Genomic DNA, 11,061 nt, shown 5'->3' on the forward strand with positions numbered 1-11,061 from the left:
CCAGGAGTCGGAGGTTGCTGTGAGCTGTAATGCCACAGCACTCTACCCAGGGGGACAGCTTGAGGCTCTGTCTCCAAAAAAAAAAAAAAAAGAAAAAAAAAGAAAATATTCCCACTTGCTTCCCTTGTTGATTTCCAACATTGTTAGTGTAGTAATCTAGTTTAGGTACTGTATAAATAAACTGTTGACCTGGTTCGGTGCTGGCTGCAGTCATCAGCTGTGTCAAACCTTCCAATCCCATCCTTATCTCTGGTGTGATCTTTGTCTTTTATGTGTTTTATTTCTTCATCCCCCACTATTCCCACTTTGGTATGTTTATTCTTTGCCCTGGCTCACAAAGTTTATTCTTCATTCTCTGGGGAAGTCACCCTGATGAGCTCTGTCCCACTTTAGGGACCTCCATGAACTCAGCATTGCCACAGCCCCTTGCCAATGGTGTGGGCCAAGCTCAGTGGAGTATCTAGGTAACTTTGGGTCTTTCCAGTGCCCTGAAGAAGCAGGAAGCAGATGGCCAAGGGCTGAGGACCACCCTCAGGGCCTTCATTCCTCTCTGACCCTGAATCCTAGACCCATTGACATCACACTTGATCATGACTCCACTCACAGCCTCCACTCTGGTGTTTGGACAGATTTCCTGAGCCAAGGATGGAGCTTGTGTGGCTTTATGTGCAGCCAGGTCCTAGAGAGGTTTGGGGGTTTAGGCTCATGGCCACAGTCAGCCAGGAGTGAGAGCAGCTGCTTCAGACTCAGCAGGCAAGAGTAGGTGCCACACCTCTTAGAGCTTCACACCTTCTCTGGGTCCCCCTCCTGCTGCCAGGACCCAGATCCCTTCAGGCCTCCGCTCTCACCTTTCTGACTCACAGAGACACCTATGCCACCATAGCAGGAAGGGACAGAGATCCTTTCTTCCGAGTCATGGTCAGTATTCAGCAAATCCACTTCATCTTCTGCGGACAGAGATGCCTAGGTCATCACTCTGGGACCAAGGCCCAGAGGAACTCAGGTCCTGGGACCTGGCCAGGGCAAGAGTAAGAGGACTCAGGAGGCTGGGAACAAAGATCCAACCAGAATGGGCCTCTGCTTAGAATTCTCCCAGCTCAGCTCCCAAAGGTCTTGAGTAGCCAGTGCCAGCACCACAGTGGGGGTAGAAGTGGAGTTGGAATCCAAAGGCCTGAGCTCACAGAAGTCAGGGCAGTGATGTGAGGATAGGCCTCTGGGGAGGCTATAACAGCTAAAGGAAGCTGTCAGGGGGAAGGGGACCCCATGTCCCTGGGCTGGGTAATTTCTCAACTTTCACATGATTTCTGGGTACCCACAAGCCAGTCCCATAGTGGGTCAAGGGGTTCAAATGTTAGTGATGACATCTACTGTGGGTATAGGAGCTCCTAATCTGAGAGCTGCCAGGAGGGAAACCCAGTCCTTAGGGAGACAAGGTGGGGGAGTTGCACATATCATTGAGGCAGGCATTGCTCAAGCTAACAAGGGCCTGCATCATGTTCTTTCTCTCCATCTGCCCAAGCATAGGAGGTCCAGGCAGATGGGAGGTGAAGAGGACACAAGGATGGAGCCCACACTTACCATCTCCGTAGATTCGTATCCCTCGCCTCCTGGGAACCCAGGCCGGAAGGAGAAGAAGGAAATGCAAGTTAGGACCCCCTATACCATCACCAGAGAAAAGGTTCTGGGTGCCAGGCCCCAGTCAAGGCTAAAAGAGATGGAGGCTGGGCCTCTGCCTTCTGAAGACTTCCACCCTGAATCCCATTCCCATCCTAGGGTGAGCCAATGCAGAAGGAAGGGGAAAGAGCTGAAGGGCAGGGTCTTGGATGAGGAGACTACAAGACTTGTAAAGCCCACTTGCAAAGCCCCAGCTCTGTTCTGCAAAGGTTGTGAGACCCCAGGCATGTCGCTTAACCTCTCTGGATTTCCTTGGTCTTAGAATGGTTCAAAGTGGTATTCAGAAGAGCAAGAAAGAAAAGAGAGATTTAAAAAAATACTTTGGGCTCAGCACCCATAGCACAGTGGTTATGGTGCCAGCCATATACACTAAGGGTGGCGGTTTCAAACCCAGCCCGGGCCAGCTAAACAACAATGATAACTACAAAGGAAAATAGCCAGGCGTTGTGGTGGGCACTGATAGTCCCAGCTAGTTGGGAGGCTGAGGCAAGAGAATTGCTTGAGCCCAAGAGTTTAAGGTTGCTGTGAGCTGTGATGCCACAGCACTCTACCAAGGGCAACACAGTCTTTTTTTGAGACTGTCTTAAAAAAAAAAAAAAAGAAAAAACAAACTTTGAAATGATGAAAGTGCTAGACAGATGTAATAGATTTCCTTCACTGAGAGCTCAACATAGGGCCTGGCTGGGGATAGATAAACCATCAGTGTTTGCAGAATTCTTACTTTTCCTTTATCTTTCTCTCTCTCTCTCTTTTTTTTTTTTTTTTTTGGAGACAGTCTAACTCTGTCCTCCTAACTAGAGTCCAGTGGCATCATCTTAGCTCGCTACCACCTCAAACTCCCGGGCTCAAGCAATCCTCCTGCATCAGCCTCCCAAGTAGCTGGGATGACAGGTACATGCCACCATGCCCAGATGATTTTTCTATTTTTTGTAGAGATGGGGTCTCACTCTTGCTCAGGCTGGTCTCCAATTCCTGGCCTCCAGTGATTCTCTTCCCTCAGCCTCCCAGAGTGCTGAGATTACAGGTGTGAGCAGTGTTTGGAGAATTAATAAATGAACAATGAATGAATAGATGGACCCTGAGCCACTCCTATAGGGGCCAAACCTTACTAAAAGGCACAACCCAGTTATGCTTAGACACAGAATAGGGCACCCCAGAAGAAGATATAAAGAGAAGGAAGGACATCAGGACAAGCTATGTAACTCTTCTTTGTATTCTGCAAGACACTAAGAGTCATTCTTCTCTGGCCACAGAAGGATCAAGGAGGAGACAGGGGGAGGGACCCAAAGACCCCATGAGGCTGATTCCTTACCCAGGATTGACAGGCTCCGACTGCAGGGGCACTTTCCGGGTCTTACTAAGGGAGGCCAAAGGTGAGCTCATAGTTCTAGATTCTAGCTGTCAGGAGCTCCCTGAGAGAAAAGAAGGAACTCAGCCCCCGGGGACAGAGGGAACCCAGGGCTTCAGGTCCAGGGGGAGGTCTGAAGTTTCCTCTTTCCTGGGTATTATTACTAACAAGGAGCATTGTCCAGGAGGCAGTGTCCCTCACCTCCTCCCACTGCCCCAACAGAGGTCATGTCTGCCTGCTCCTCTGGGTATGTGGCTCTCTGCTCTGACCCTGGAGACCTTTGGCCTGGTGGTGCTTGGGAAAGGGCTGTGGAGGTGAGGATGGGATGCAGAGATAAGTCAGAAGCCTGGGACTTCCCCAGACTTAGAACCTGGGAAAAACACTTCCCAGGAGGCTGTCCATCTATCAGCAAGCCAGTTGACAAAGTCCAGGCATCTCCTTCCCTCCTACAAGAAACCAGGCACCCCTCCTAACATCTCAGAGGGGCAATCCAAAGTCAAGATTCAACCAAGACAGAGTCCACATGATATGGAGGTTAAGAGGCCTGGTTCTGGACAAGTTCTGCCACTCTCCGTTCCCTTTGGTATAAGATGGGGCTAGTAATAGCACTGGCTGGGCAGGGTTATTGAAGGGATTCAGAAATAACAGATAACTTAAAGCCTCAAGCCCAGTGTTAACCTCAAAGGAAACAAGTAGAAATGTGAGCTATTGTGTGTTTTTGTTGTCATTGGCACCCATAAACACTGGTTTCCCCTCCTTCCCTCTTCCTTTTGAAAAGAAATGCACATTAGGGGCATAACTAAAGGTTATTACTCTTCAGTAAATAAAGTATATTAAGGGATTTATATCTAGAAATCCTAGAACCTCCAAGTTTTTTTTAAGGACAAATCCAAGGAAGCTCTACTTTGGAAACGTCTGGTACTGGCCTCCAGGCTCCTAAAACATTCCAGCAAGGGAACCCATGCTTTCTGGAGGCAGCCTCCCATGACTTCATCCGAGTTTAGGACTCATGCTCTGCTCCTTCCTCAGAAGGAGCCCTCCCCCAAGGACCAGGCCCAGAGTCTCGCCACCACCCAACCTCCCACATTTGTCCCCAACCTTCCCCAGCCCCTGCTCTGTCTGGCCATCTTCAGGGTTTATGTGGCCAAGATGACAGCCCCTATGGCTCCCTTCATCAGTCCCCACACATTGCCAGAGGGATCTTCTTAAAACACATCCTTGCACACAGCTCCCCAGGGCTCCTTCCCAGCCATAGAAAAAATTCAAAATTCTTTAATACAGGTGATCTGGTCCCTGCCTGTGTTTTATGACTTCATTGTCCATCTTGCCACTCAAGCCACCTGAACTGCTAGTCAAATGCCTCACTCATTCATGGCTTCCCTGCTGGAAGTCCCCTCCTGGGATGGTCTCCTCATTCCTACCCGTACCTTACCTCTTTATAGTCACCCCCATCTGCCTCTCCTTCCCCAGCCCTAACCCCTGGCAAATGCTACCCTATTTTCCGTCTCTGTAATTTTCTTACTTCAAGAAAGTTATGTAAATAAAATTATACAATATACAACCTTTTTCATAAAACAGCTTTATTGAGATATAATTCACATACTTCACCCTTGTAAGGTATTAATTTAAGCTTTTAGTATAGTCACAGGGTCGTACAACCATTACAATTTTAAAACATTTTTATCAGCCTAAAAAAACCCTGTGCCCTTCAACAGCCACCCCTAATTTACCCTTCAGCCACCACCCTTCTTTCCCAGCCAGCCCTAGGCAACCACTACTCTACTCCCTATCTCTATAGATTACCCATTCTGGACATTTCATATAAATGGTATACCAAAATATACTAAAAATTATTAAAATGTGCACTTTAAAGGGGCAAAGCATGCGATATGTGAATTATATTTCAACAAAGCTAATCATAGCAGAAAGAAAGCAACTGGTCCTCAAAGCAAACTCAACATCTTCCCTCAAACTCAGTTCCTCCCACTTTGGCCTTTTCAGTGGAACTCCACCATCCAAGCACAACATTTTTCTCCCCTTCCTTCCCTCTTTTTCTTTTTTCTTTTCTTTTTTTTTTTTTTTTTTGAGACATCATCTCACTCAGTCGCCCTGGGGTTGAGAGCTGTGGCATTATTACTCACAGCAACCTCAAACTCTTGGGCTCCAGTGATCCTCTTGCCTCAGCCTCCCAAGTAGCTGGGGGTACTACAGGCGCCTATCACAACGTCTAGCTATTTTTAGAGACGAGGTCTAGCTCTTGCTCAGGCTGGTCTCCAACTCCTGAGCTAGGCAATCCACCCACCTCGGCTTCCCAGAGTGCTAGGATTACAGGCGCAAGACACCGCGCCTAGCCTCCCTTCCTTCCCTCTTAATCCTATCAATTACCAACCCCCAAAGTCAAACTCTGCAATGTGTCTCACACACAGCTCCTCCTAGTCATGCCCAGTAAGAGCCATACTCGTGGAACTCACTTTGCCCTTCTTCGGGGCTGTCACAGTGGCCTCTGACTTCCCTACTTCCATTCTCACCCCAGTCCAATCCGACACACTGTCTCCAGGTTAATTTTCTCGGATTATAGGAGATATCAAAGGACAAAAACTGTGTCTTCCCATTAGAGGACTTCTGAGAGAAGGGCTGTGTCTCTTCCTCAGATTCAGAGGGCGAGGTGGGGGGCTTGAGGACAGAGACACGTCTACCCTTTCACCTTGTGGCTTCCAGGGGCAGGACTGGGTCTTCCACTAAAGCCAAAGGCTCCTAAAGATAGGGCTGTCTTCCCCTACCCGCTCAAGACCGGGGATCTGAGGGCAAAGCTGTGTTTTGTGCCTCTAACTCTTTGGGACTGAACTCAGCACCGTACTTGACTGACAATATCCTTCGTCACACCTCTTCGACCTTATTCGTCACCCCAAGCCCGAGTCTAGCGCCAGGACGGCTAGACCCACTGCTAGTAGTCCCTAATCACTCCTGGACACACCCAGGGCGCAAAGTCTACCTCGACCTAACCCCGCCCTGGGAGCCACGTTGCCTCCTCTCGCCTCCACGCGAAGTGATGGTAAGTGCGGTTCTGAATCCGCTCTCAGAGGAGCCACGGAGCTTTCCAGCCCTCAGGGATTAGGGCCCAGACTCTGTGGTGAATCCAGGGACAGAGAGACCTTGGGCCAGACTCACCACGCAGGCTCAGCAAGCCGTCCTGCGGCGCCGCCATCTTGTTGTTATGCAGTTTCCCGGGCGACCAGGACCTGTGCCCCTCTCATTGGCTAGTTCGAGGGGGCGTGAGCAACCTGGGCGGAGGCGGCTAGAGTCTTCTGTGCTCGAATTCTATTGGCCCACAGACTAGACTCTTCTTGGGATACTGCGAATCCCAGAATGCACCACTCTGAACTGCCGGGGTTGGGGGAAATACAGGGCTTGTTCCTACCGCAGGCCGGCTGTTTGGAGAACCTGAGGTTAGGTTAGGAGACAGGGGGGCGTGGGATGAGAGATGAAAAATTACCTATTGGGTTCAGTGTATCCTATTCGGGTGATGGGTACTTTAAAAGCCACTATGGAATGTATCCATGTAACAAAACTCCACTTGTACCTCCTGAATCTTTGGAAATAAAAAATAAATATAAAAAGAAACTGCTGACAGCCTCTAGACCTAAATTTGTGATTCGGACAGTGCCACTAATTTCCTTCATTAATCTTGGGAGGAATTATCCCTGTAAGTCTATTTCCCCATCTGATCAGTACAGTTCTTCATGGGGATTGCTTTGAGGGTGAATTGAAGTGACGCAATATTTACTAAATGTTTTACCTTAACTCAATTTTTTGTTGTTGTTGTTGTTGTTGTTGTTGTTGTTGCAGTTTTTGGCCGGGGCTGGGTTTGAAACCGCCACCTCCGGCATATGGGGCCGGCGCCCTACTCCTTTGAGACACAGGCCCCGCCCTCAACTCAAATTTTAAAAAGAAAAAACATTAAAAAATAAAATAAATGGGCTAGGTGCAATGGCTTACACCTGTAATCCTAGCACTCTGGGAGGCTGAGACAGGAGGATCACTGGAGGTCAGAAGCTGGAGACCAACATGAGCAAGAGGGAGACTACCCCACCTCCTCACACCTTGCACCCTAGCTCTATCATAAATAGAAAAAGTGGAAAAAGTTATTGGGACGTGGTGATGCCACTGAAGTCTAGCCAAGACAAGAGTGAGACCCGTTCTCAAAATACTACTACTAATAATAAATAAGTTTCTTAAATCTGCGTTTTCTCCACGAATTCCTTGACCAGATGGTGTCCTGAGGGGAAGCTGGAATTCTAGTTCCCTTGTGTAATAGTTGGGTAAAGTACTCCCCCTCCCTTTGGTAAGACTTTTCACCTCCCTGAATCTCATCTGTAATTGGATTAGACTCCCATCACCAGAGCGACTAGAGCCAGTTTAGTTAAGAACACGAACTTTGGGGCAGTGCCTGCGGCTCAAAGGGGTTTGGCACCAGCCCCATATGCCGGAGGTGGCAGCTTCAAACCCAGCCCTGGCCAAAAACTGCAAAAAAAAAAAAAAACGGCTCAGCGCCTGTGGCTTAAGTGGCTAAGGCACCGGCCACGTACACCCAAGGTGGCAGGTTTGAATCCAGCCCAGGCCCGCCAAACAACGAGGGCTGCAACCAAAAAATAGCCCAGAGTTGTAGCGGGCACCTGTGGTCCCAGCTACTTGGGAGGCGGAGGCAGGAGACTCGCTTGAGCCCAGGAGTTGGAGGTTGCTGTGAGCTGAGATGCCACAGCACTCTACCCAGGGGGACAACTTGAGGCTCCTGTCAAAAAAAAAAAAAAAAAAAAAACCCAGGAACTTTGAGTCTGGGCCTGGTGGCTTACATCTATAATCTAGCACTCTAGGAGGCTGAGGCTGGCCAATCCCTTGAGCTCGTGGGTTAGAGACCAGCCTGAGCAAGAGTGAGACCCTGTCTCTAAAAAAATAGCCAGGCATTGTGGTGGGTGCCTGTAGTTCCAGCTACTTGGGAAGCTGAGGCAAGAGGATCGCTTAAGCCTAAGAGTTAGAGGTTGCTGTGAGCTATGATGCCATAGCACTCTACAGAGGGCAACAAAGTGAGACTCTGTCTCAAAAAAAAAAAAAGGGCATGAACTTTGGGGTTAGGAGTATTGGCTACTGACTGTGTGTCCTTGGACCTGTTAAACACTTTAGTTTCTTCATCTGTAAAATGAATTATCTATCAAACACCTGTACAGAGCATGTTTGCAAAAACATTTTCCTGCTATTAATCATCTTCATCATTATCTCTAAACTCTTTCAGCTGTGATGGTCTAGGAGTTGATGCCTTCTGATCTCAGACACCCACTTCCTTAGGCTCAAGTTCAACCACCAAATCCCTTTCTTTACATAACTCAGACTGCAATTTTTAATAATTTATTTTCCATTTGACTTTTTAACCTACATTCAGCATAAGGTAGACAACTTAGGGCATTCTTTATGTACCAATTGGAAGCTAAAGAAAGCTACCAATTATAGGGTGCCTTCCAAGCACCAGATGCCCACATTAGGAGATTTACAGATGAGAAAACTGAATTATACAAAAGTGAAGCGATGGGCGGCGTCTGTGGCTCAGTGGGTAGGGCGCCCGCCCCACATACCAAGGGTGGCAGGTTCAAACCCAGTGCCAGCCAGCTAAAACAGCAGTGGCAACTACAACAAATAGCCAGGTGTTATGGTGGGCGCCTGTAGTTCCAGCTACTCAGGAGGCTGAGGCAAGAGAATCACTTAAGCCCAAGAGTTGGAAGTTGCTGTGAGCTGTGACACCGAAGGGTGATAGAGTGAGACTCTGTCTCAAAAAAAAACCACAAAAGTGAAGTGACTTGCTCAAAACTATACAGTTCTCAAACCCAGAACTGCCTGCCTTAAGTGTCCATGTTCTTTCTAAAAAGTCTCACTCTAATAGGCAAGCACAGGTAAACCAAGCACGCGGGGTGTACAGACCCACTGCCAAGGGAGGGATTTGGGCAGAGAGTGTAACTATAGGTTGGAGATGTGAGAATTCTTTTTTTTTTTTTTTTGAAACAGAGTCTTACTTTGTTGTCCCCTGGTAGAGTGCCATGGTGTCATAACTCACAGCAACCTCAGACTGCTGGGCTCAAGAGATTCTCTTGCCTCAACCTCACAAGTAGCTAATGTTATAGGTGTTGCTTTTTGTTGTTGTTGTTGTTTAGCAGGCTCGGCCAGGTTCGAACCCACCAGTCCCAGAACATGTGGCCAGTGCCCTAACCACTGAGCTATGGGCACCTGAAGTGAGAATTCTTGTTGCTAAGCTGCTCCCAGAAAGTTTTCTGAGGCCTGAGGTGTATGAGGATGAGAAAGTCTGATGCTATGCTGGGTGGGAGCTGAGATCAGAGAGAGTAACAACCTTAAGCTGTCTCCTTGCTAATGAAGGTAAGCCAGAGTAGGGGGCAGAAGCCCTGCCCTCAGAAGCCCTGCTGTGGTCTGGCCCCTGACTCCTGCCTGATTGAAAACAGGGGCCTAAGTGGCATTTACCCAGTTGTCAAGAGTTACCCCATACCTCCCTTCCACCCAAGGCATTTCCTGAGGATTCTACAGTAGACAGACAAAACTGAGAACATCAAGTTCCTGGGAGGCAGGAGGAGCTCTCCAACCTGACTGGACGCGTATTTGATTTCTTTTAAGTTTCTCCAGTGAATGTGTATACTTTTATCATACGTATAAGACTCTGACTTCCCTCTTCTCCAGCTTAGCATGACATTCAGCTTTCATATTCTGAGTCCTACCCTTATGTTCCAGAAACCATCATACTTTTTCTTAAATTCCAGCCTCTCTTTAGAATGGAAACATCTAGGTGGTGCCTGTGGCTCAGTGGGTAGGGTGTCGGCCTCATATACTGAGGGTGGCGGGTTCAAACCCAGCCCTGGCCCAACTGCAACAAAAAAATAGCTGGGCATTATGGCAGGCGCCTGTAGTCTCAGCTACTTGGGAGGCTGAGGCAAGAGAATTGCTTAAGCCCAAGAGTCTGAGGTTGCTGTCAGCTGTGACACCACAGTATTCTACCAAGGGCAACATGGTGAGACTCTGTCTCAAAAAAAAAAAAAAAGTTTGCTAGGTAAAATAACCGGGGAAGTGTTTTTTTTTGCCCAGGAGTCTGAGGTTTCTGTGAGCTAGGGTGAGGCCATGGCACTCTAGCCCAAGTGACAGAGTGAGACTCTGACTCAAAAAAAAAAAAAAAAAAGGAAGAAGTCAGGTTTGGAGAAGGTATATAGGAGTCAGAGATCTAGGTTGTATCCTCAGATCTGCTACTCACTTGCCCTTCTTTGGGCCCTTAGTTTTCCCATCTATAAAATGGAGGGTTTCCCAGGGCTCTTTTAGCTTTGTGACCAGGATTCTGTCTATTCAGATGTTACCCAGACAGAATGTAACTGCTTAGAGGACAGGAGAGGAAAAGGTTTGAAGCTCCTACTTCCCTCCTCAGGTACTGACAGATTCCAGATGGTCTCTCATGCCCCGATTCCTGATGACCTGTGAAAGCCATTCCAGGCCCCTCAAAACCCCATACTATCCCAGCTCAGCTTCATAACACAGCAGAGTGTCAGGAAGTGAAAATGAAGCTTCTAGGTTTGCAAGAAAATGTTTACACATATGAGTCTGGCATTTAATATCCTCACATTGCTGGTCTCAGGGCTTAGCCTGCCCAGCTGCCTCTTTGTAAGAGGGGACAAGATTGCCCAGTGTGATGGACCCAATTTTTAGCATAGCAATCTTGGACTTCAACATGTCTCCTGTTCGCTGGGCTGATGCCCTCTGGGCCCTGCTGCCTGCCTGGCTTTCATGAACTCCCAGAATCACCCATCCTCACAAGTATACCAAAGATAGCAGATAACTTGAGTCACCAATCAGGAGAGACCACTGAGTGAAGGGGCAGAGGGGGTGGTGATGAGAGTGGTGGGTGGTTAGGAGCTCCTCCCTCTTCCCTCCCTACTACCTACCTGCCTTCTTTCCACTTCCTGACTCTCATCAGTCTTGACAGTTCTTCTTTTGAGCTGGCT

The 11,061-nt window shown here is 48.3% G+C and overlaps 1 protein-coding gene across 1 annotated transcript in view; it reads right to left on the minus strand.

Annotated features, from left to right (window-relative positions):
* UBXN11 (UBX domain protein 11) overlaps positions 1-6,247 on the minus strand; it is a 30,467-nt gene extending 24,220 nt beyond the window's left edge. Inside the window, exons 1-4 of the mRNA XM_023519104.1 lie at positions 6,191-6,247; positions 2,987-3,086; positions 1,579-1,607; positions 849-947 (exon numbers count right to left, since the gene is read on the minus strand). Of these exons, the coding sequence (XP_023374872.1) occupies positions 849-947; positions 1,579-1,607; positions 2,987-3,057 (199 nt within the window). The 5' untranslated portion in view covers positions 3,058-3,086; positions 6,191-6,247. The remainder of the gene's footprint in view (positions 1-848; positions 948-1,578; positions 1,608-2,986; positions 3,087-6,190) is intronic.
* Between the last annotated feature and the right edge of the window lie 4,814 nt (positions 6,248-11,061).

This window comes from Otolemur garnettii, unplaced genomic scaffold (assembly GCF_000181295.1).
Source record: "Otolemur garnettii isolate 467f Iridium unplaced genomic scaffold, OtoGar3 scaffold00156, whole genome shotgun sequence".
In the NCBI taxonomy this organism is placed as follows: Eukaryota; Metazoa; Chordata; class Mammalia; order Primates; family Galagidae; genus Otolemur; species Otolemur garnettii.